General features: G+C 36.6%; 1 protein-coding gene across 1 annotated transcript in view; it reads left to right on the plus strand.

The window, feature by feature from the left end:
• Positions 1-10,242: 10,242 nt before the first annotated feature.
• Positions 10,243-27,587, plus strand: part of DOK6 (docking protein 6) — a gene marked incomplete at both ends in the record, with an annotated part of 244,232 nt that continues 226,887 nt past the window's right edge. Inside the window, one exon of the mRNA XM_080338878.1 lies at positions 10,243-10,308. Coding sequence (XP_080195004.1) covers positions 10,243-10,308 — 66 coding nt within the window. The remainder of the gene's footprint in view (positions 10,309-27,587) is intronic.

Below are 27,587 nucleotides of genomic sequence, written 5' to 3' on the forward strand. Positions count from 1 at the left end.
CATTTTGCAAAGTGGGGGAAAATATAATTTCAGATGTCTATGATGTTTTCTTATTAGAAGGGTTTTTTGTTGCAGGTATATTGATCTATAAAAGCTATTTTATTGCTTCAACAAGTACTAGACTAGACTACTAGCAGTGAATAGAGGTGACTTTGTTAAATTAAAAATGAAAAAACCCCATAGTATTTTCACGAAGTTACAATTTTTTTATTGTTTGTTAGAAATGTTTTAGTTGGAAATAAAATGCAAGACTTAGCTGTAATAACAGTAAAGATGTACCTTACAATCAAAGCTGATCTGCATTTAGCATACTATTTGTGTGTGTGTGTAGCAAGTAAAACTGATAGTCTAATGTACTATATAATACCCTTAGCAAATGAACATTAAAAGGAAAATATATAACAGATACACTGAAGGAGTTTGAAGGTTCCTCTTCAAAGCTTTCATCAAAATTGTATTTTCAGGGTCAAATTACCCTACTTTTCCTGAGATATGTTAAAGTGTAGAAGGTAAAAAAGCAACTGTTTTGATTCTAATGACAAAGGATATTAAATTTACCTCTTGATTTCTGTGTAGGTAGACCTGTGTCATTTCGTAATGATCTTAATGTGATTTTCAGTTAGAAACTGAATCAGTAAAACTGTGAAGAGTTAATTGGGATCTCTTCAATGTAATGTAATCTTACTCTTAAGTTTATTATGTCACCCACATTTAGGGTTGATTTACTGTCCACCAGGCTCTGAAAATATCACCTACAATCTCATACCTGCTATTAATATATATTTCTTGAGATCATGAGAGATGTAATTCAAATACATTAAGTTCCTCTTCTTAACCTTGGCAGATGCTTAGCCTTCATCACCATGCTGGCTGTCATTTCAGACAGTTATGGCTTTCTTAGAGGATAAAGATAGCATTTTATTTATAGTAAACTAATGAATGATTTTTAAAATTAACAATGTAAGGATTATAAGAAAATATTTTTTTTAAATAATAAATGTTTCTCATCCAAATATACCTTCCAAAAAAAATGAATAACTAAAATATATCTGTTTGTCTTTGAGCATGGATTACAGATTGAGAGGAGAAAGAAAAATCTCAGATTTTGATAAATATTATACCTGCTGGATGTCACCTAACAGTTGTAATTATTTCATCCTTTAAATGAATAATGATGTTTGATCCTGGTTAAAATAATCAGTCGCATTTAAAATGTAAAACCTGGACTGTCTGTGGTTAACAAAAAAAAAAATACAGTCAGAAGGAGCAAATACTAACATCATCTTCTAATAAAAAATAATAGGCAAACAATAGCATATCTGACAGTCACAAATTATCAACTTGGAAATTTCTATCAAATCGCTACAGTTGTCTGAAAAGACATTTAATACTTCAAACTGTTAGGTTCATGGAAAGTACTCCTTTCAAATTTCTGTCTCTGGAACAAAAGAATGAATTAGGTACTCAGATCTGTATAGCCAAATGGAAGCTATAAAAAAAAATGTAGTCAAGTAAGTCAGACGCTGATGGATTCCTGGATGATTTTTAAACATTCATAAAATGTTTAACGTCATTTTATAGACATACACAAGAGCTTTATTGAACTCTTATGACATGAAAACAGATAACAGTTCTATTGTAAGTTACACTTTGGACTCCACATTAATTTGTGCATGAACACATGCATACATGTACATTTAGAGGCAAATGAATGAATATTAGAGAAGATTTTCCTCATTCGGCCTAATACGTCACAAATCCTTTTAATGTGACAACAGAGTAATTTTTTCAGAGAAAAAATATCTCATCTGAAAAGTCTTTTTAAAACACTATTTGACCTAGAAAAATGTTCATATATTAATTTTTTAAAAATCTATCAATTTTTTATTTTCTTAGGCTGTAGCTTTAACAGTTATATACAGAAAAAAAAAATGAGTTAACTACAAAAAATAGTATTAAGTATTGTATTGACCTTAAAAGATTAAGGACTGGCAATTAGATACATTTATAATACCTTTATTATTTCTAAATATTTACAGAAAGTCAGTGATTGAACGTTGAACCTTTCTGCAAAATGTAAGTTGTAAAATCATACACATATGTGTTTGGTGATAAGTAATGGAATATTTATGTTTTACACTGTACATTCCCTGAAGTGGTACCTACCGCCTACTCTACTGGGTATTGCAAGCAATGGAGGGTGAGGAATGATGACTTGGTAGCACATTAAAAACAGTGACATGACATGATGCTCCACTTCTTTTGAAAAGCACTTGGCTGTAAGGACTGAAATAAGATTTTTCTCCTGCCACTCCCTGTGGAGGGGCTTTGATAGATAAAGATTTGTTGCTGAATTAGTCAGGCTCAAAGGAATCTCAAGGCCGCTTCAAGAAGCTGAGAACAGAATCTGCTGTGAGAAAGAGGGGCGTTCCACAATCAGCAGGATCCTGGCGTGGCGTGAATCATCGGACGTATCATCAGTGAGACTCCAGCACATGGACAGCCCATGATACTCATTTAGTGAATCCATGCTTGGAGCGTGGACGCGTGATTAGAATAGAGTTGCATATATAAGGAGGCTTGTTTTTGTAATAAATGGCTTTAGCGTGATTCACATTGAATCGAATTGTTTGCTGAGTCCTTTATCGCTCCAACAACTCCCCATCTGCCCACATGAAGGACCCAGGCTGGAATCACATGTCATGTGCAGTAGAAAAAGTCAACATCAACACTGGGAAAATGCAGATCACAACCATGGTTCCTGCAGGCTTTGATGGATTGGTGCTGAATTTCTCATTGGATTCAAAGGCGCAATCATGTTAGGCCTTACAAAAACAGAATAATCCCCTGCTCTTGGACCCTACCCAAAAGGTACCAGACTTTGCTACGAGCTCAAACTTTTGTTCAGGACTCTGCAAGCCCCATTTTAGTCCTGTGAAAGTTACAGGTATTGACAGCAGTCACAGAATATCTCTGCAAATTTGACATCTCTTTGCTACCATCAGACCAGATACACCCACAGAACAGTGGAATATGCACTTGTTTGGGGTAGAGCATTCCCAGGATGTTTTCAGATGAACAGAGGTTTATAAAACCATGCTTTTTCACATTCTGCTGAAGGAGGTGCTACGTCCAGTTCTCTAAGGCTTCAGTACATTTTGTAGTAAAGTAAGCAATGTGAGGTATGATGTTGACATAGCAGGTTTGTGACAGCTACCTCCTCCACTAGCATTAGTTATGCTATATTCTAAAATATCTGATATCCACGAAGGCTGCAACTTGAAAAAGTGAAGGCATAAATTTTGGTTGTGAGTGCATGGAAAATTTATGCATCCAGATGCCTTCCTCAGGCTTCAGGGACTGCTGACAGTGTGAGGGGCTGATGCACTGTCAGTGAAGCTGGATTTTTAAACAAGCTGCTTGGTGAGCAAAACCAATGAACTATAGACTGCTAGGAATTTGAGATTTTTCTCATCTGTTAGATGTCCTAGGCTCAGTAACCACAACTCACATACTGTCTCCTTCAACATCTGGACATAAGAAGCTCATGCTGTATATAGTCCAGAGTGTGGGGACTGGCCAAAAGGTAATAGCAACGTTGAATACATGATAGGTTAACTTTACTTGCCTTCCCTGACTGATAAGACTAGTCACAGTCTTTGTCCTTTATCTGACATAAGTTTTCACAGAATTTCTAGGCTACTACCCGCCTCTCATTTTTTTTATTTCCACTAAATTGAGTTGTCCACTAGGCTGTGTCAAGCTTCATGAAGTTCCTGAGCATGTTCTCAAGGATGGTCCAGACTTGACATGTTTCCCAGTACGTTACTGCATATCCAAAGCTTTCCTACATAACCCTTGCTATTTCTTTCCCTCAGATCTCCACACAGGCATTTGCCATCTAGTCTGGACAATAGAAGTGGAGGTACATGCTTCTGGCTAAATATTTTTGATCAATATAGGTGGAAGCTGGATATTAAAACACTGGAGATCCTGTATCTTAAAGATAGGTTCGCCACAGCTGTAGTAATGAAATGCATTAGTTTGCACATGATCACTCAGAGTCAGCTTTCACAACAGATAAAATTTAAGGCTAAAATATAATAATTTCCTTAAAGCATTGAGTTGCCACGATACCATAAAAATACAGGAAAAAAAATAAAACAATAAAATGCGTGATGAAGGTAATATTTAAGATTATAGTCACACTTTGTTCATTGGCTTTTCAGCTAGGTTCCCTTCTTCTTTCTCTTAGGCCAGCCTGCATTATCCTTCAAATTGAAGATAGATCTCTCTCCCTCCTTTTTTCTTGGGCTTTTGCTGTCTCCTCTCCATAGGGAAACGGGTAAGAAGAGGAAAGGATAGGACAACTCTAACACAAAAACCAAAACATGCTTAGGTGGGTTGTCCTAGCTTTCACTTATGTTTTGGAAGACTTTGCTTCCTAGCTTGTGAAATTTGGCACTGAGACACTTCATGGTGTTACAGTCAGTCCCTTTCCTCCACCTTCTTAAGGTTCTTCAATTAACATTTCTATCCTACATCTTCATTATCATATTATTTGGGTTTTTTTGTTGGTTTTTTTCTTTGTATATTTCTGGAGGTATATGCATAAAACCTTGTTATTTATAAGACATACAAAATGAATAGTCCTCTCTCCTATGTTAATTCTCTTTCTCAATATCACATATTTTAATCTGGCAGGATTTTTTTTTTTGAGACTCTACCACAAGACCAAATTTAAAGATTACCTGAGAGGATAGAATTGAGGAAAAAACAGGCCAATCAAATATCATACTTTCCTTGTGGGAGTGGAGGGAATTTTAGGAATAGTATATGCTTAGAATGAAATGGGTAGCCTTTGCTCCACTGTAGTGTTTTTCTTTAACAGAGGATAACTCTGACAATTTATAGGCTAGAAAGTTACAGCAAATATGAAGAAGGATGTTAAGTTCATTAAATATTTTCTAATACTGGACTTCCCATGGTAGAAAACTTGAAACAAATGAGAATTCAAGTTTGTCTACAATCTTAAATCTACTTTGCTAAGTTTCAAACTTTGAATTTTGAAAGACAATATTAATGGAAAATAATACTTTCTATAGAAAATGGGATTCATTCTCTAGAAGTTTTCCTGCAGCTGTTTTCTAAGCTTGTTGGAATATTGCGTGTAAAGTGGCAAACTTAATATTTTAAATAGAAAACTTAAGTGACAGCCACCATGTTTCATATTTAGAAATTGGTAAAAGCCAGTTAGAAAATTATTTGGTTTATACCTATACTTTTTGCAAGGAGATCAAGCTTAATGGCTTGTCTAAGATTCAGTTGTCTCAATTCAAAACATTATTTCCTCACATAAGCAGAACCACAGTATCTTACTTTCGGTATTGCACTTCCTAGTTAAATATATCAGCCAAAGCCCTTTATAATAAAGTCAGCATATACATACTTCCAGTATCCCAGCTACAGGGTGTTGTTCTTCAAAATGAGACTGCAGCAGATGTCTGGGGAAAGTAATGCCTCAGGCTGATGTAGTTACCTCTGAGAGAACACATGTGTTAGGACAAGTTAGTATGCCAGCATAGTTACTGAAGCCCCAACCATGCCCACAGTATTTCTTGGTTTGGGGCAAATAACAAAAAGCATGAGTTGTATTTTGTGTCAAAAGGCAAAGTGTCAGAGAAGCAGGGATTTTACTCTCAGTAGATCTCTGACAGAAAATCAGGGGTGACAGTTCCTTTTTCTGATGTCCAAAAGCAGAGTAACCTATCAGCTGTAATGTATTCACCCTATAAGCCACGGAATGTCACTTTTTGGTTTTGTTTTTTGTTATTTACCTTCCTGACACAGGTCAGAAACAACAGGACAACCTGTTAGCTTATCTGTCTACCTGATATTTGAGGTATAAAAGAATATGCAGTATGGGTCCGTATAATAAGCTGGTAATAAATATGCATTCAGTTTCATGCAGAAACTAATGGCTTTGCTTTTTACAACACCCATGGAAAACAATAGTTTTTTAATATTGTCTATCTAAGTGATTTATTTTTCATGCTAGTTCACAAAGGACTCTGGTTAGTATGTGATTTATGGGTTGGAGCAAAATAACTGTCTGAAGCCTAGCTGAAGGTAGGCTTCCAATGCATTAATAATACATTAGCTAATGTTTCTTTCTTGGCATTGCTTATGCAAATTTCTATTATCATAATAAAAATTACTGTTTATTTTAGATTGGAAACAGCTTTAGGTAAGAACACGGTGTTTTATCAGATGTCATGACTAAATACTAACTGTCAATTCCCTGATAAACTTTTAATGAGAGGCTCTCCTTTAGAATCAGCCAGTATTTGGTGGGGGAAGAAGGAGGAACAGCCTTCTTTGCTAAAAATGGAGAGAGGGACCTCTCTGTGCTCCTCTTTGGCAAATGTGGGGAATGTCCACCCTGCCTGGGAACTTTGAACACCAGTGTTAATTGTTGCTGCAGAATCATTCTTGAATTCATGGGGGAGATATAAAGTCAGATTTAAAATACATACTGCCAAAATTTGCTCATTTTGCACAAGTGAAGATCATTTCATTTAAGTGAATTACTTTCTGACAGACGTTAATGGTAATACATATTGTCTGTCCAAAATAGTATTAGATTTGATTGAATTTATGTTGGGTAGATTAGAAATTAACTTCTCTGCTTGAAATAATTTGTGACTTGATTACCTGCTGAATCATTTCCCTTTCCAAATGATGATTTCACACCAACAAGCGTATCAGGAATAATCTTTTACAAAATACATAAGGCGTTATTTCACAGCAATGTGTTCTTCAGAAAGAATCATACTATGTCTTTCTTGCCTCCCCCTTTTGGCTCCATTGAGTTTGTACCTCTTGAGTTTTTAGGAACGTTTGCCTTCCTGAGATATCTGAAGAAAAACAGGGTAAAGCATTTGGGGAAATCTTTCTTCATAAGTTGTTACTTTCACAGCTAATACAATGCATGAATGTGTTATGAACACAATACAATTTTTGTGGGGAAGTAACAAGACAGTTTGGCTGTCTTCCTGTGATTCAGAGTGGCCGTGCTATGTATTTGTGCCACAAGCTGCTCATGGAACCCGTATGTTAATGAATATTTGATCATTCTGACTGGTGCTATCCAAAACAGATGAAAATAAATACCAGACTGATCATCTTATAACATCAGCCTGGCTAGTTTATTCTCTATAGAATGTAGAATTAAAATGCTTTGTACTTGCATTTTTATTTTATAAAATAAATCATAATGATGTCATTCATTCATGGATTTTAAAGAAAATATAAGAACAATATAAATAATTAGGGAAAACATGTTGAAAATTATTAATAGAGATAAGATTATCTATAATGTCAAAATCGTTTTCTTTGCATGTTATATGATAATATAATATACTCAAGAATAAAAGTCTCATTAGATTTGGATGTATGTCACCTTCTTCAATTTCACTGGCAAGAAATTTTCCAAACAGTAGTGTTACGATAATAACAACACATGCATGTTAGGGAAGTGACACAAGTTCTGCTGCATCGTTACTTCTTACTGCAGAGACTGAAAAATTTTAAAATGACCAAAAATGATATATGTTCTGAAAGCATTGTCCATCTCATATGAAATACAGCACAATCTTAAATATATGTATAAATATATATGTACAATTATTTCTGTTTCAATTTGAGGACACATACAATTATTCTCAGATCCTACCAGTCAATTTTTGTGTATCTGAGAGATGGTGAAAAAGGGGCAGAGACTGCATGTGAAACCAGATCTACAAACTTACAAATCTTTCAGGGTTAACCTGTAAGGGAAATGTCTTTTTGTCAGTTAATTGAATAGGATTATGTACTTTTCTGGTTGGCAATCGAAAGGAAATGTTCCTCTCCTTTTTGATCCTTCAAGAGCTTTCTGTACTTTAAACAATCACTAGTCTCATTTTGAACAAAGCTTATGTTTAATATGTTGTAAAGTGCCTTGAAATAATTATCTTGTAGACATATCCCAGTTTTCTCTCTAAAATCACAGAATATTCTTATTTGACACATCATTAAAATACAAATTAAGAAAGACATCATATTCTGCCCAAAGGAGACATTCAAACTTATAATATCATTTTGACATTTTGCTAGAAATACCTAGGAAGCTGCAATTGTGTATAGGCTAAGCATTTTTCCGTATTCCTTTTTATGGTCATATCTTTTATGAACAATTGCATAATTGTATAGAAGTTTTTGCTTGGAGCAGGGGTGGGATGGGGTGGAAACAAACCACAGAATCTTACTGCTAGCAGAGGTTCCAAAATTCATATAACTGTGAATCAAGTTGCTAGAAAATAAAAGCACAGGTAAACTTTCATCTGTTTCACCATTTACTAATCGAATATGGAAAAAAAAAATCAGAATAAATAAAATAAAAAGGGTTATTCTTGGGAAATATAATTTTCTTGGCATAGTATCATAATTTTCATACTTGCTAGGCTTGGATACAAAGTCGACAGCAGTCAATGAAGATACAAGAGTCTTTAGACAGTAATATTGAGACTCTGTTTTGTTTGGTTTTTAATGGTATTCTATAATTTTTTATGGTGGGCTAGCAAAAATACTTTCAGCACAGTTAAAAATTATTTGGAAATCAGTAACATCAAGATTTCTCCTTTATCTCCCATTTCCCCTATCTAGTTATATATAGTGAAGTCACAAAGCTTTTACTTATAATTCCATCACCCAAGCAGCGTCATCAATTTTCTAGATTGTATCTTTCCTGTTTGTTGCAAGATTAATCTCTAGATGTAAGTTCAGAAGAGTTTTTCGGAGAAAGTCTAATTTGCAGAAGGTTGGATATGCAAAAACAACTAAGTTACAACAAACTTCAGAATTCATTTGCTGAGAACATTGTCTATCGATTTTGAAAATATGAAATAAATCTGACAACTTTCAACTATAGAAATATGTTGCATTGCCCCAGTCTGTAGCACACTATGTGCTGCAAATTCCTGATTCATAAACCTTCAGGGCAATGCTGCAATACAAAGTGGCTATCTAGGAAGAAAGCTTATGAAGTTCTTTTTAAGCAATCATAAAAATCAAACTTTTTTTTTCACTGAAAGCATTTATGAAGTACATTTTTATAGCACAATAGTAATGCAGTCTCTTGTCAATTGTATTCATTTGCAGTTTTTCTTTCACAGGAATTTTAGGTTTGTTCTTACACATCCCTGTTTTGCCTATAGCTGAAGTAAACACAAGCAACTCAGGATTTTTCTTCCTAATTTCTTCTAAACAATATTTTTTTTTTTTTTTCAGAAGTTGTTCTTTTTGCTAGATCCACCTCAAGGAACAGTATAATGCATTAAAGACACGGTCATTACTGCGGAGGGCACAGAATGCCTATGTGTGACACCTCGTTTTTCTAGTTCATATGCACTTTTTCTTTTTTTCTTCACTTTTGTAGTTTACATGTATGTTTCATTGAGTAAGTTGTATTGACAGTGTTTCAGTGTTTGGTGGTGAACGTCTACGCGGCTTCCTGAATACACCCGCAGCAAGATGCTCTCTTGGGACGTGTTTCCGAAGGGATCTGCCACCCGAGCGGGTGATGCCGCGGCCGCAGCGGTGTGACAGCCTGGAGAAAAGTGTGTAAAATCGCCAAGGTCGAGGACAGCATCTGGCCTCAGCTCTGTGTCATGCCCGCGGGCGGCGTGGGGGTGGTAGAGCTCACCCCCTCAGCCCCCCACAGTGTTCAGGAGACCCTTGCCGCCCCCCCGGGGACACCAGCCTGTGCGACCCCGGCTCTGGCGGCGGGCAGGACCGGCGCTGGAGGCGGGATCCGCGGCCGCGGCGCCAGGGGCGGTGTCCCGGCTCTGCTCCGCCCGCCGCCCCGCCCGCCTCCCTGGCCGTGGGCGCGGGCAGCCGCGGAGCTGCCGCCGGGCGGAGCGGTGCGAAGCGAGGCCGGCGGCCAGGGCGGCGGCGCGGGGGAAGCGAGGGGCCGGCGGAAGAGCGGAGCGGGGCGGCCGCCACCTACCCCCCGGGGCGGCGGGGAACGGAGCGCGGCGCGCAGCTGGGCGAAGCGGAGCGCGGCGCCTGCCGCTGCCTGGATGCCAGAGGCGCTTCGGGAACCGGCGACCGGCGGCACCCGGGAGGGCCCGGGGGAAGAGGAGGCAGCGGCGGAGGAGAAGGACTCCGGGAGCGGAGGGGAGGAAGCAGACATCGCTGGCCATGGCCTCCAACTTTAACGATATAGTCAAGCAGGGCTACGTGAAAATTCGCAGCAGGAAGCTGGGGGTGAGTGAGCTCTCCCTTCGCCGGCCCTACCCGGGGTGGGAGCGGGGCGCTGACGGTCGCTTCGCCGGCTTGGGGGGCGGCGGTGCCCTGGGCGCGGCGACCTGCTGCTGCCGCTGCTCGGACTTTGCTCCCTTCTCCGTAGGGGTCGGTGGGGATGCGCTGCCATTGCACCTCGGAGAGAGCCGGCTTCTCCCCTCTCCGGGAAGGGGCCACTCCTCCCTTCTTTCTCAGCAAGCGCCTTCCAGGGTCACTGACCGCGAAAAGCTTCGCCCCGTCCCTCCGTCTTCCCCGAGTCTCATAGCCCAGGCTTTGGCAGACATCCCCCTTAGGCATCTCCCCGCCCGCCTGTCTTTCGCCCTAATGCCTCCGGCAGGGTCTTGGGTGGGGGCAAAAAGGCGCAGGCAGGATCTGTAAAAACTTTGTGCACAGATTCTCCCTCCCTCCCTCTCCCGTTTTGGGAAAGCGATGTCTTCGCTCAGCTCAAGGTCTGAAAATATTGGAGGCTAACACCAGAGCAGCCCGCTAGTAACAGAAAAGCGAGGGGGCTGGTGCCCGAGGGCATTGAGGGCTGGGGAAGGGGAGCCTGCAGCGGGCCGGGAGGCAGGCAGGGAGGAAAGACGGTGACAGCCTCATGGACTGAAAAGCAGATGCAGAGGCTGACTGTGATCAAAACTAGAAGGGGCCTCTTAGCTGAGGGTGGCTTGGAATGCACTGCGAGGCTGAAGATAACACCATGTTGTCAGGTTGGCCATGGGCACTTTCCCTGATGGGATACAACAAACCTTGAAAAGACAGTGAAGTTGGAGCAGGGTGCATGCAGGGCTTAGGATTTCCTAAACTTCAGAGGCTCCCAGAACTCATCAGTTTTGGCTGTCTCCTTCCCTTTGTGTGTGTGAGAACGAGAAGACTCAGGGGAGATGGAAGCCCCAAGGCCTCTGCTGGTTTGTACAGTTACTGATGTTGTCAATAATGCTGGAGACTAAACCTGGCTGGGAGAAGGGCTGGGGTTCTCCCTGGGTTTACCTTGTTTATTTTTGTTTGTTTGGTTGGTTGGTTGGGGGTTTTTTGGTGTTTTTTGTTTGTTTGGGGTTTTGTTTGTTTGTTTTTAATTTAATGTTATTGTTTGTTTATTTGTTTATCTGGACGTGCAGAGAAGTGGAGAGTCTCTACCTGCTCTTCCATCCAGGAAGGTGGGCAGCCTCCCCTATTCTCCCCCTGAAACCTAAAAGTGCAGAAGTCGTGTGAAATCTGCCCTCCTCCAAGTCATGCTTTGTGAGCTTGTCACAGTGCTAATAGTTATCTCCTCCTCCTCCCCGCTTCTCCCTTCCCCCCAGATGCTGTGCTTTGCTTGCAAACACAGTGTGCAGGATGGTGGGAGACTAATCATAAATTGACCTTTGGAGAACTTTGTTGCCTTGGCAGGGATGTTAATTCCAAGAGAGCACCAAGAGTTTGGTCTGAATCCTTTAATAGCATCAACTCCAAATGTTTGAGAGATGGTGTAAATCCATGATTTTGCAACCCCAGAGTCACTCTGTGCATCAGTCAAGCATTAGTGAATCTGAAGAAGCAATTTCTAAGCCTTGGTTTGTTCCTGCTGTCTTCTGCTTAACCTTTGCTCATCATTTTTTTCCCAGCTCATCAGTGTTATTAGATAGGCCCAACGCTAAGCAGTGAGGTGATGGTATCACGTCACCCTGATGCTGGTAGTTGGAGGCAGAGTTAAGCTATTTAATTTGCAAATCTGTATTTGAAGGTATCTCAGAGTTCTTTAGGTGTGGAATTATGTATATGCAAGTCTTTATATATGTGAATACTTTTATATACCTATGTGCATAGCATATGTGCAACAAACGTAGAGTTCATTTTATAGCAATCTTGGATGGTAACTTGCTGCCTTGTGAAAATGCAATTATGAAGACAGTGATATTTCATTGCAGCATATCTGAAGAAGCTTGAATATCTTGTTTTGAAGACATTAAACTAATTTTTTTTGGGGGGGGATGTATAACTGCATTTTTTTGGAGTGGATATTATTCATGGTCAGAATGATTATCACACTTTTACACTAAGCAGAAGCAAAACAGTTCAAACATTGTCTATGGAGGATTTTCTCCTACTGAAGAGGTGTGTGGTGGTGACAATTCAGACTACACAGCCTCAGGCAGGTGGTAGTATAAGCTTAAATATGACATATGGGAATGCACATCTGAATAAATCTATTAAGTACAATGTAAAATTGATTATACTTCATAGAAAATGGCATCAAAATTCAAATGAAATATGATGGTTGGAAGGTATGAATGTATGTGTTTATATCCATAGCTAATCGGATTATGGTGACTGAATTTCTAAATTAATGCCATTTTTATTCACCAGTTAGAACATTAAAGGTTTGTATTTTTTTCTCTTATGTCTGTCTATAAGTCCAAAGCTTAATGAATTACACTACAGCTGTCATAATGTAGGTGAACACATCGGTTTTCAGGGACAGAAATGTCTGTTAACATTGTCTCAAAAAAATGCTGAAAGGAAGGAAGAGAGCTATGGGTTCTGGAAACTAAGGTTAAAATCATTTTGAAATACATAAACAGAATTGTATCTCTTGCTGATTTTGTTTCATTCTTATACACTGGAAGTTATTGTTTTTGTTTTGGGTTTTTTTTGGTCATAATAGTTTATGTTCTTTGAATATTTTGATGTGTCCTGAAAAGTAGATTGATTAGAACTTGGAGAGCTGAGGTGACTAATACCAATTTTAGTGCTAGACTTGGGCAATAAAACTAATTCTAACCTTTAGGCTGGTATCCAACTCATTATGGAAATTCATCCAGTACAGCTTTTATTCTGTCTCATTTCGTGACTGAGGGAGCCCTGGCTAGGCATCAAATAAAAGATGCTTCAATATAATGCAAGCTGTGAAGTTTCAGGTAAAACTGAGTGACACAATACCATAGAGGTGAAAAAAATAAAAAAAGCAAAACCAAACCAGCAACCTTTGACTTGGTGTGAGCTTTCTGGCAGAATTTAGTTTTCCAAGAATGTAGTTTTCAAAAGCTCAAGTCATAAGTCTTCTCATTTCCCCCTTTTACTGTTTTTGTAATTTGTAAAATAGAAACCCTTTATGAATGTATTTTTTACAAGGTAACACGTTTACCTCTGACTTACTATAGTTATACCTAGCTTAAAGTACTTTGTACCCTGTCTACCTACTCCCCACTTACATGCAAATTAGATTCATAGTGTCTGTGAGTCCTATCTCCAGTCATAGAGGACAGACCAATGTCCATTCTGAACCAAGCCGTCAGGACTTGGAGCTCTTTTGCCATCATTAAGTGATTATGGTCAGAAAGGTCATCTGAAGTCATACAAGGCCTAAATTTTGATGGGAATACATGCCAAGAGGTACTGTGAGAATTTGCTCTTACTTTTTGTTTAGTGATATCTGATCATCAAGACTTTTTGCCTTTTTTTTTTTTTTTCAACATGATTACCAAGTGCTCATCTACCATTGAATTTACATCTTAATGCACTTCTATATATTTTCTGAGAATCCGGTGTTTTCCAGTAGATCCCAAGGTCCTGAGTTTTTTATGTTGCTAAAGTAACTTCTTTCAATGTAGGGCTGGATAGTCAGCTTGCCAAAATGAGAAGCTTAACCAGCCTCTTTGTTGTTGGAATCTACCCTCTGCCTCCAGTGGGTAGATCACTGTTTCTGCCAGGGAGGTGTCAGGTTATGAAGAGAGATCCAGCCAGTCAGAGTACATAGCCTATCTTCTTACTTTTGTTAAGCATGATCTGTATATAAAACATTTCTCAGGTGCCTTAAAATTTTAAATATGTTGTAAAGCTTATGTCTTAAGCAATCTGACATGTATACATGATATCCTCATTGAGCTATCGCAAGTATCTTTGAAACTTAGAAACTGTAGTCAGTCAGGATAACTGTAATTAAAACATCTTTTTATAATCTCCCTGCAGCCTAAAAATGCCTTTCTTTTCAGTGCTCTGGCATTCCTGCACTGTTTGATATTTTGCTTTTTTCTAATACTACATAAAGGAAACACCTCATTCTTGCAGCCATTACATTTGACCTGTGTGACCCTCCTTTGAAATAAATTTGATTGTAATGTGGTGTGCTGTTCAGATCAGAATAGTTCATTTGTGTAGCATGGAACAGGACTGTGCTGCCTTTGTTCTTTTGGAATCTTTCATACTTGTGTCGCATTAAAATTCATATGACACAATTTTATACTGTGCTGGCTGTGCTCATAGGCTGAAACTTTCTTGTAGCAGATTGAATCCCTTTGTTGTCTCCTAATAAACTGAACTGTGAGAATTTCATGCCTAGTTGAAGTGCTGTTTCTTAGAAGAGAAACAATTTGATGTCACATTAGAAATGGCATTGTGTCACTTTGACAGTCTTGTGTTGACCCATATCAACCTTCGAAGTCATAATCTTTGTTTGTTTTTGTCTTTTCTTTTTTTTTTTTTTTTTTTGGGGTGGGGGGGAGTGGGGGGACATGCCTTGGCCATAGAACAAAAGAATGCTATCTAATGGAAATTTTTACTCAGTTGGTGAATAAATACTGGTTTGTTTTTTTTTTTTTTTTAATGTGTTTCCACATACTGAGTAAAATTATTTCCTGAGTGGTTCAGCTTACACTATAATACTGCTATCCAAAGAGAAAATTGTACCTGTCAGTCAGTCTTGATTGAGTGATAAATAACAGGTTGCTCTTAGTCACCAAATGAAATAAAATACCATATAAACCCTCCTAATTTTAACCATACTTTTAGATCATTACAGGTACCTTTTCTGGAAATGAAGAGGGTTTCTTTTGCTGTTAACCCTGTCTTCCATAAGCCCTAAAAATGCTACGAATACAAACCTCTGATTGCAGTTTGATTCCTCTTGAAGAAGTGCAGTATGTGTCTTACAAAATCCTAACAGACAAATTGATATTATGTATATATTTAGAATGAAGAAAGCGAAGGGATCTACAAAATGTCCTAAGTTTGAGGTTGCAGTGGATTTGCAAGTGGGTTGTGAAGAATGCAGAGGGCAGAGAAAATATTCTGTTTCTATGAGTTGCCATAGCATATTCTAAGAAACAAACAAAGAAACAAATGAAAAAGCTCAAGCAAATAGTGCAGCCTGGAATGGATATACTTTCCATAGATTACCTGATGTTATTCTCAATGGGAAATCTGCTCAGCCAGTTTGAAAGTATTGAGATTACCATTTATAACTGTGTCCAGATGGATTACCTCAACTATGAATTACATCTCAGAGCATGAAAATTATTCAAATTAAACTTTAAAAACTTAATTCCTATCTATAATGAATTTCTTTTAATTTTAATAAAGCTCCAGACTGGTGGGATTTAGATGCTAGAGTCCTTTCATGTAAAAGAGTTTCTTTTTCACACTAGTTCTAGACAACCTGAGACATGGAATTAAAAGGATGTCACTGAATCCATTAAAGAATCTAGTCACATTTACTACTTAATACTGAAAGTATCATTTAAAATACCAATAATTACTGCTTTCAGTACTTTTTCTTGCTACAGTTACAGGAATGGATTTGCAGAATTAAGTGGAAAATATATGGATTTCCAATTTGGTCATTATGGAAAGAACAATCATTTTGAGCTTTTGACCAGTTCTTATTGACTAAGGGTATTTTACAGGAAATAGAAAGAAATATATTGCAACCATTGTAAACAAAGACAAAAAGTCCAACAATTTTTTATGCTAATGTTTGTGTTTAAAGAAACTGGTGAGTCAGACTCATGTTAAGCACTTTGAAGTTTCTGTGCATCCCAATTGCTTTTCTTGATGTGTTTTTCCACCTCTTATATCTCAAGAGGTCCGATAGCCAGAGGTCTATTAATTTTGTAATGGATGGCACTTTTTTAAAGGGACAAATAGTTTCTCTTTTTGCAGATAGCATATCACATCCATGTTATCAATGGATTAGAGATGCTTCTATTTTTATTCATGTGTTAGTATCAGTAGCCTGAGATTGTACTTTAGCTGTATGAGGATTACACAAAGAGGTGTTTGTAGACTTGACCTTTTCACTGGCATGTCATGAGATGGTAACATTTTATTGAGAGTTTGTTTGTGTCTCCTGTGAGGTGATGGCCTTTTGGTTTTTCATTTAGGATTCCGTCATTTTTGTCCTACGATGGACATTAAAGACCTGACGAAAAGACTCTGAAGTCAATTTAAAGGAACCCATTGACTTCAGTGACTTTGGTTCAGAGTCCGTGCGGGAACAGAAGCTGTATGAATTTCCTTGTTGGAAAATGCCCTTCAAATCCTACTGAAAGGAGTTGTCCTTTCTCAAATCAGTAATTATGAAAGGAACATTCTCTATGAATCCTTGAAATACACAAGGAATTATTCATGTCATTCCAGTAGTGCATTTTCTTCCTAGATTTTTAGAAATAATCTTACCCTGAATCATTCATTCAGATTTTTGCAAGCAGTGCAAAATGCTTTATAGTGGTTGCCTGGCAACAACATATTCAGGCAACAGCATATGTGAATCAGTTGTTAGTTATTCATTTATATACGTGACTATCTAGAGTGAAAACAATTCAGATAGGTGCTAATGAGAAATTTCTAAAAAAAGCACACAATGAAATGCTCACCTTTTTCTATTTTTTTTTTCCTTTTTAGACAAATAAAAGGGTTTGGGTCTATATTACCCTGGAAAGTTTGTCTTTTGTCTTGTGTAAAAGATCTGCTAGTTGAACAGCTTTTCAAAAATGTCATGATATAGTTGATATACTTGTATGCAGTCATAGCAAAAAAGGTAAAATATTCTCTTTGAAGGTGAAAAATACTTTAATATGTATGGGTGCTGATTCATATGCTTCACTGTTCTTTAAATTAATAATGTAGTAGTGAACCAAAATGTGGATACTTTTTACTGTAGCCATTTAGATCTGTTATATTTAAAATAATAATTGTAAAAGTGCTGCATTTTATTTTTTAATCTCTTCAACTTGCAATGCAGCTCTAAGAATCAGAAATATATCGATGTATTATTAAGTAATCATAATTTTGTTGACAATTCCCCGCCCCCCCCCAAATAAAATACATAGTTCAACTCTAAATACTGTGACATTTCTTTAGTAAGGTCAACAAAGATAAAGAAGGAAATATTTTAATCTTGTGGAGAAAGTTTTCATATAGTAGGACAAAATTGCAAACTTATAAAGGAGAATTGAGGGAGGGTATGGTTCGCCGTGACTGTATCTTAGCACTTGTGTCACATAAATGCTTTATATTAGTATTTTTTTACTATTCATTATACATAGCCATGCATCATGTCTGAGAAGGAAATTTACATGATAGTTTAGTGCAGCTGGAAAACCACAAGAACTGCAAATCTGGTACAAGTCAAGAGATTTCCGAATAATGAGATTTTCAGCTGGTTGGAGTATTAGATATAACTCCAGGAGTGCTCTTTCTGACTAGAAAGCTGGGACTGAAACTGTGATATTAATGAAGAATATTAATATGTGTGATAATGTTAAATTCTACTTGGAAACTAAGGAAAAAAATAATGCAATCTGTAAGGTACTGATGAACTATACTTCCTTTCTGTGAACTCCACCGCAAAATAATTTTGCAGCTTTTTAACAATTGTAATGTGTGAAATGTGTCATTGCTATCATACTGAGAGGTTGCGAGACCATGCAAATGGAGCCTCAAAGGGATTACTGTTCACTTCAGATGCACACAAATTAGGAAGATAATTAATGAAAGTGTGTAAATCTTTTAAAAGGCTGATCTTATTTCTCTCTGTTGTTCAGCTGCTGAACTGGCCCTCAACATCTCCAGCTTATCTGGAGTGAATTTTGGAAAGGTTGTATTCATTAGTGTGTCACTAGGGAATTAGAAACACATGGCATTGCCTAAATCGGGGGGAAAAAGGTTACACACGATCTGCCTGCCAGAGGAAAAGCTCTTCAGTGTGTTTGCCTTACCTGTTTCATTGCAAAAAGAATTAATAGCAAAATTTAGTATCAGAAGTTTTTCACTGCTACAGAACCAAATCAAGGCCATTTTTGATCAGGAAGCTCATGATAATTCTAAAACTCTCTGTTCTTTGTCCCTGGAATATCTTTTTAGACACTGTTGCTCCATCATCCTCTACCCTTGGAGTGAATTGGCATATTATCTTTTCTTATGCAAACGTTTGTTTTTCCCACAAAGAGAAAAGAATGTACGCAGTCATACAAAATAATAACAAAAAAGATTTTTCTGAAGGAGTAGTCATTACTGTTCTGTAGAGCATCTAGAAAGAGGAGACCACATTGGTGGTTGTCCTTTAGACATTATTATGAGAATTTTTTTTATATTTATTATAATTGCTTTTACTTTTTTGGTCTTATTTATCTGACTATTTGAGAGAATGCAGTCTTTACTAAGTATTTACCTGATGCAGTAGATGTATTGTCTGGTTCAAATGTGATGCGTGAATGTGAAAAAATAAAATATACGAGGCTTAACTAAGAATGAAGAAAACTTCCATTTCAACTGAAGTTATATACTAAATTATTAATTGCTAGATTATTATAATACTAAGGTACTTTCAAATGAAGTTGTTTTGCTGATGAAAATAATTTTTGTTGATGCAGTTGGAGTACAATACCTTCTCTGAATGGCAGCTATTCTTCTTCTTGAAACTGTACTTTAAAACTGTTTCTGTGAATTCTTCAGCAGGATGTATAGTTTCCATACAATACTAAAAAAAGAACAGGAATTTTTTGGCACAACAAAAGCAAGTTATAGCTGCTCAATGCATGGACCTTTCACTTGCTAAACACATTCAGATCTCTCTGGCTTATGTAGGAGGCACTAAAGATCCTCAGCTTCTACTATGGTATAATTCTTAATGAATGTCGTTTTCTCCATTGATTATGCAAGGCCAAATTCTACATTTGTCTACTCATATATTAGTGATTTTTGCTTTCAAATTGCATGGTGTTTGCCTGCTGTCTGAGAGGGAGTAAGACTCTTCACCTGGAATGGCTTAAGTTTCATATCTGAGAAGAAATTTATTGACTTCTGATATCAAAGACATATTTGATGCTTGCTATTATTATTCTTATAGTTACAGTTCTTTGAACTCCATATGTGTATATTGTTACCGGTAATCCCAAAAAGACTGAGACTTGCAGACATACAAATACACAAAGAAAATTCTTGTGTGAGTTAGGAAAAATGTAATGCTGCTTTTGCTTTTCCAGAGAAAAACTTTAATGTGCTTATATGTGTATATATATGTGTATACAAAAGAACAACAGCATCCTAACAAAAAAGCTAGAAGGTTTGTTTTCCATTGTTGTAACAAGAAGGGTAGTAAAACAAAGTATATTTTACTCTGTGGTATATTTTCATTTGTGCTTACATGTTTGACTGTATATGAGAAGAGTTGAGTTTTGGTCATTTTCAAGGATGTAATTTGTAATCTTGAACAATTTGATTAATTCCAGACTTATTCTCAATTATACTAAGCCCACTATACACTACAGAAATTAAACTTAAAGCTATGTTAAGGTCCCCTATAGTGCTAACATAGTGAAGGATGCTGTTAGTGTGGATGGGAAACGGGCTTTCTGAGCTTAAGTTTTCTGTCCGTAAAATGAGTATAATCTCTTTTCATTCACATCTTCTTTCTCTTGTCTGCTTTAACTATAAACTCCTGATAAATTCTCATTTTAGATACGTAGGTTGGCTAGCACTGGTCATGGTGGAAACTGTTATTAGTTCCTGCCACTGTATAGAAAATATTGGAATAATTCAGAATTTATTTTAATAGTTTGAGTTGCAGAACCACAGAATGATTGAGGTTGGAAGGGGTTTCTGGATGTCCAACCCCTCTGCTAAGTTGGTGTCCCTGTCTCTTTTAATCTTGTATGAAGACTATAACTATTGGCTGGAAAATACATTTCATTGAATTCTGCTATGAAGTGTCTCTTTTTACAGTCAGAATTTGTTTGGTATCGGAGTTATTTTAAGTTTTATATAACTGCTAGGATTACTGATCTGCAATTATGGATCTAAATTTCTGACTGTAGACATGCAGAAATTAGCCATATTTGTCAAATGCATGTCACACAGTGCAACAACCTTATTTAAAGGGAGTGTTCATAATGTTCCTACAACACATTCTTCCTTCACTAGTGCAGCATGTCACTGGTCAGATTCAGAGAAGACACTGGAATTTTCTCATCTCCAAGTTTTATAAAAGGCATATTCTTCCACAAAATAATTTGAAAACTCCTTAACCTCTGGGCTTATGCGAATCTGTCTGCATGGCAATACTAATACCTAGCCTTAAGTTGTGCATTTTATCCATAAATATCTCAGAGCTTAGCATGGGGAGCACATTTTTGCATGGTTCCATGGGGCAAGTCTGTGGGACTTGGTGCAGGTTGTAGGATGGGTCAGTTGACACCATTTGCAGAGTCTAGAGGTGACAAAATACATTGTCTCTTGAGAATAAAAACCAACTACAGTAGCATTTATTGAAATGTGTGAGGTAAAAAAAAATAAAAATAAAAATAAAAAAATAGTTAATCAAATTACAGTTTGTCCAGAATAGTACTACTAGCATGAATATTCACAAAAGAAACATGTTAACAGACAGTCTTGTCAGTTCGCCTTTAATTTAAAAAAAAAAAAAGTCTTTTTCTGCAGCCTTTTGAAATCACTTGAAGATTTGTATTCTCTTCACTAGGTCATAGCTCAAAGCAAAAGTTTGAAATGATACCGATCAGGTAGCCTATGTTAATATGGTGTGTTTTGCCTGAATATAGTCTTAAGTTTATGCAGTGTCAACACATTTAGTAAAACATTTAATAAAACCCCATTTTTCCAATCATTGAATAATCCCGAGTTTTAACCTTTTTTAAAAATAAAATAAAATAAAATAAAATTCTAATGTAGACCCATCCTAAAGGATAAGAGAAAGGGAAATGCTAAAAATAGGCAAATATCCTACATTTTGTTGTCAATACAAACATGTAGGTGAACTAGATCAGCTATTTCTGGTCAACGTAATTTTTCCTTTTATTAGATCCCTCTGTTCTGTGTAGGTACATTTTTAATTGCTCCTGGCATGACACAAGATCAAACACTTTTGCAGGAAAAGCTGTGCAACAGGCAAGAATTTTCTCAGTGGTAAATATACATTTGCTTGTAAATTTTAGCTGGTGTGAATTAGTGAAAGTGAGATTTGCCAAAAAGCAGAGTAAAAAATTCTGAGATCTAACTTCAGTTACTGGAACAGAATCTCTGAGAACAGTTATTCCTGATAATGGCATGAGATATATTAAATATAGAAACATAAATATTAAATATATAGTGAAATGAATAAGAAGCAAAAGAAAGGAACTGGAATGCTCTATTCTGATGTTATAAAAAACCTCAAACAAAACTAAACAAAAACAAAACCACCACCAACAAAACAAACCAACCAAACAAACAAATGAAACCCGAAACAACAACAACCATCGAAGCCAAACAAACAAAACCAGGAATGGAATTAATTTTATGGTCTTAGTAAAGCACAAGACTCTAGTTTTTTTAAAGATAAGGTAGATATGTTTGTGCAGGCTCTGTTGCTAGAATATAAAGCATTGCACAATACAGGGCTTGCCTAAGACTCCAAGGCCTAACAGGATATTGCTTGCTCACTACCATTTCAGAAGATTCAGGTTATTTTGAAGAATTAGGTCTGAATGCCTTTAGAGGATAATTAGAGATGACTGTTTTCAAACACTTCGGAATCATTTTGGATGAAGACAATACTTATAAATCATGTAAGGGAGCTGTAGCTGGTGATAGCAGCTGTAGCTGGTAGAAAGCATTGGTTAAACCATCCAAGTCAGGTGTCTGAGATGCTTTGAAAACTAAAGTCATGTAATAAGACATAAGGAGGAATCTGTGGAGAAGCCATGGAATAGAACTACATGACATTTATGGGCAATGAGAGAAAAATTTATACTGGTGGGCCTCATACTGTACTTATTTGAGGATAAATGTTACTCTACAGCTTTTATACGATAATATACCTACAGTGTTTAGGTGTATTGCTTTGGGATTTCTTGAACTGAAGGAGAAAATAGAAAAGTAAATGTGTATATTTTATAGACTTTAAAATATTTTTGACACAATTTTGACACATTATTTTGACAGGTTCATACCATAATGCAGCTGATGTCCTATGAGAACTCAGAGGTTAAATACATTTCAAAATTATTTTGTAGGTGTATTTTCCAGAACTCTTGATGTCAGAAAATAATTTTTACCTGTGATATCTTTATTTTTTTTCTTCTCTGAACAAACAAATCAGTTGTTTCTGCTGTGGTTTTGTATAATGTTATTCAGTAGCATATAGTCCTTTCTCCTGAAAATAAATAATCTAGATGAATCTCTCCACTGCAACCTGAACAAAAATGAGTTTAAAACTGTAGTGTGGCGATGCCTCTTGTCCTTCAGAATCCTTTTCCTATTTTTTCTTTTTCTCCCTACTTCTGTCTCACCTGAAACATGATCCTGAGGGTCTCTTCCAACTGAAATGACTCTATGATTCTATGATTTTCTGGACCAGCTTGTAGATAAATAGTTAATCTTCTGATAGTAAAATTAACACTTTTCCCTTCTGTAATCTGGAAATTACTACAAAGAGTAAAGAGTAAATACCTGTTCTCATTTAAACAAACAGATTCACTTCCTAATATACCTAATGATTTACTTGTACTAATGAAAAAGGGATGAGCTAATGAGCCAAATATCTACTCGTTTGTAGAAAAGCATATGAAGAATACAGTCTTCTTTGGTTATGTCAGGCTTTTCAGTCTAGGGAAATGTAAAAAGTTGTAAATGATATTGATTTTCATTGACCTGAGCTAACCCACAGTAGTGCCACAGCTGCGCTCTTGTTGATGCCCATGGCTGAGGCGAATATACAATAGATTAACTGAGTTAAACCAGGGGATTTGAAGTGGGGAAAGCTACTTGCCACCCTTTGAAGTCAATGTGAGAGAGCTGGAAAATGAAGCATAATTGCCTGCATAGCTTTTAGGATGGGTTGAAATAGTTAAAACAGAAGGAGCTCAACAAGCAATGCATAATTACTGAGAGATTTTTAGTTTTTAATCATCAGCAGTGTTTGTTCATTAATGTAGGCTTGCAGTGAGTTTATAGACAAATACAGAGGAAAGACCTCTGCTAATGAGGGCCAAATCTGCCCTTGATTGTGCAAATATCTCTAAAAATGTATGTGTTTGCATGTGTTACATGCCAGCCATGGGTCTCACCATAGCAGTGAATATTTTCATCAAGTTTTATTCAATCCTTTCTTGCAGCAGTTTCATAAAGTAAAGTTCAATCAATGCCAGAAAATGCTATTTAAAACTAAGCTGAACAGAGCAGTTCTTCATTTTAAAAACGATTTTTCTAGGTGCATAAGTAATTTTAGGAATGCATCCTGTGTAAATTGGTTTTGTTCAGATTTCATGTTTCATCTTTTCTTCAGAATCAGGAGGGTTAAAAAACTTTATTTTTGAAACCAAAAATTGAAATACTTGTAGAATATTTTGTCTTCAGGACCAGATGCCTTAGGCATAGGCCTTTAATCCCTGTGCCCTAGTTACAGCAATTAAGGTTAATAAAATATAAATTTTGTTACATACGCATCTTGATTTGTCCTTTTTTCTTCTCTTTCAAAATCAGTTTGAAATATTAATGATCATATTAAATGCAGTCTGTTGAGTGAATTGATGTTATTGTTGCATTCTGATTATCCTGGCAGATTCAGGGAATGACATTTTCTAATGCTTAGATGTATATTCTCTTGCTGAAGGAAATCTGACTTTCATAATATGTTTTCTTGTAGGCCAGCCTCTTTATCTGCATTTAAATAAAAAAGGTGCTGAAGATATGCAGCACTTTGGAAGACCACAGCTTATAATTGTTCATGCTTTCTAGTGCTGCAGTGCAAATTAATCATTGTCAAACTCTGCTGGGGAGAACAGAAATGCTTAAAAATGTTGTGGTCCCTTCTTGAAAGAGCTTGCACACTAACATGTGAAAAGTTAAAACTATCCTTCAAAGTCTTCTGTTATGTTTTTCACTCTAATTTACCATCCATTTCTGCCTATCATGTCTATGCAAATGGATTTCTAAAGCTTGATTGTAATAGTTCCCTTCTTCCCTAAACTGAGGAAGAAACAGTCACCAATGTGAATAAAGTCCCCATCTGAGCACTTGTAGCATACAATTGTGTTGGGATCAGGGAAGCCACTGATAAGGGATGAGGGAACAGAGGTGGAAAAACAATTTGGCTTTGATGGTTCAAAACTGAAACCAATAAAAGAGATGCTGTTTGTGTAGCAACAGGCAACGTGTAGGTTGTACTCCACTTACAGACACAGTAGTCGCTTTAGTATAGAAGTGAAAGCTCCCAAATGAAAAAATTCACAGCTTTCTGGTGGTGTGTGTTTTTGTTTGTTGTTTTGTTTTGTTTTAAGGCAGAGGCATATGTCACTGTAAAACAACTACATCTACTTTAATGTGGCCAGAGAAGAGGCACTTAGCTGTTCCACTGCAAAAACAATGAGTTAATAAACCCGATGCACAATCTGTCTCTGCTGCAGCTCTTGGCACACAACAGCTTTAATTGGTGGAAGCTATTGAGGCTTTAATTGCTGATTTTGCAGTACTACCGTGTTTACTGATAAGGTTTAATGCAAGCTAAAATTTGTTAACTAGACAGAAACAGTCACACTTGCATGAAGAGCATGAGGACAAACAGCAGGCTTTTCTGTAGCACCAACTGACGATGAGGTATTTCAACACGTGCCATCATTAAATTTCCCCTTTCAGGCTAATGAAATGTCTTTCTTCAAACAGAAGAGCAGGAAAAGCATTTTTCAGTTGTACGTTATGGATGTTCACCTCACTGATTTATGTGACTCTTAAATACTATTTTCTTCCTGGGGATGCTTAGATGCAACTATTAGATTTGCATTTAATCAGGAGATCTAGAATTGAGTTGAGTATACAAAAGAAGAAATGCCAGTGGTGCCCACGAGCCTAAGATCATCTACGTTAGTAGACAGTGGTAGTATCTTCCTAATGTTAAAACTTAGGTTTAATATCAACATTTATTCAGTAAATTGTCATTTTATTCAAGTTTCTGAATATGGCAAAAGCTTCACTACCAAATTAATGCAGGACCATTACATTTAAATGTTAAAAAGTATAGTTCTTGAACTGAGATACTCGTGTTGATTTTTAATACAATATCATTACAGTGTAATATAATAACTTGTTAAGCTACTAACTTGCTGTTTCATTTCTGAACTATAAGTTAAAATCTGTATTTGTATTTGAGTTGATATAGTAGAAATACAAATACCATGTAATGTTATTATATGGCTTTTTACGTCATGAAAGCTAAAAATAAATGGAAGTGTGTTTTGTACTTAACATATTGTGCTGGAAGTGTCAGTTTTCTGTGTCTTAGCATGTTTTTTATACACTGAACTTAGAGCTTAGAGCAGATAAAAATGTGAGATATTTGCTGAGTGAAAAGCTACTGTGAAGTCCACATGAGTTTTTGTCTTCATGTTTGAAAAATGCATGACTGTATTCAAAGAGATTTTATGCTTGCAGATGATTAAGATTTGTTTCCTTTTGTTACTGAACATATTGTGTCTTGAGTATATTCTCTAAGCCAAGTATGTCATCTCACACAGTTAATGAAATGTATATTAATCTACATAACCTAATGTGTATAGAAAACCAGATAATTGAAGTACAGTAGACCAGTGCTTTCATCCAGTATTTATTGATGCTCAAAAGATAAGAAATAGGGCATGTTCATTGAATGTACTAAGAAAAATAATACTAACTAGTATTATATTAACTTTCTCTGCAGATTAAATGGGAATTATGTCAAATATAGTTGAATTGGAATCGAAATACCTATTATTTTTAATTAATAGTCTGCTTTGATCATAAATTTTCTCTACCTCTTAGACCACTTTTGTTTGAAACAATATTCATTTATGTAAGCTGTAACTCCATATGGGTCCATGACAGTGTAAAATATTAAAAGTTGTATTTCAGAGTGGTTTAGATATGTAAGAGGAAAGGTTTTAAATACAGACAAGTGAGCAGTTTTGACTTTCTTCAGTGTGCTCTGCATTTTCTGTAGTAGTCCATAATGTTGGGCAGTTTTAGGGCTGAGGCTTTCATCAGCAAGGTCATTGTTAAATAAAACTAAACTACATACATGAGAGGTACACCCCAAGTCTAAGTTGAGAGTGGCTGAATCACTTGGTACTTTTACAAATCTTGGAGGTTTGCAAGTCCAGCTCACAAAAATGACCTTATTCTTGCCAAACTATTTGGCAAGTGTGGGTTTGTCCACCGAATGGGTAGCACTTTTCTCCTTAGGCAATGTGATTCAGAATCTATTATCTACTATTGTTCTGTTTCCCACAGATGCAGCAAAATCTACCTAAATCCTGTTGATTTTACTAAAATTTGAAGAGCAAGATATTTCCCAGATGAGTTATGGAAAGTGCAAAATAATTCGCAGTACCACAAATCCATGGTCTCCTTAACTCTCAAGCTATATGCTTCATTATGGGGTTAAAAAAAAATAAAGAAAAAAAAATGCTACTTACTTTCCTTCTCGTTGCCAAGAAACAGTTACCAAAATGTATCTATCTGCTCTGTTAACATCAAAGAGCCTCTTCAGGCAAATAGTGACAGCAAAATCACCAACTCTTTCCTCTGCCTTTTCCTTTCACTTCACTGAAGTGTGAAGCAAAAAAATATGAGACAGATATGAGTTTTTAATAAGAAAAGCTGGAAAACAAACTACTATGTGCTTGACCTAGGTAACACTTGTATAGAAATACCAACTCCTGCATCGCCTTACAATTTAATCTGGATGTGCATGTTCACAATGTTATGCTATAGCTCTGTTTAATATTCCACTAGTAATTTTAAAAGCACATGTCATTGCATGAAATTCATGAAGTAAATCACATATATAGTGACTAATGAATAGTATTTTACTTTTAATGGTCATGTAAGTTTATGTTTCATCTCCAATTCCAATTCTTCTTTTGAGACCTTCCTCCCCTTATATTTTAAGTAGTGATACAGAATTAAAATGTGGAGAATAAGGTTTTAGAAGGATAAAATGTTATTTTTTTTTTTTTAATCTTCCC

Source organism: Nesoenas mayeri (genome assembly GCF_963082525.1).
Source record: "Nesoenas mayeri genome assembly, chromosome: 2".
Classification (NCBI taxonomy): domain Eukaryota; kingdom Metazoa; phylum Chordata; class Aves; order Columbiformes; family Columbidae; genus Nesoenas; species Nesoenas mayeri.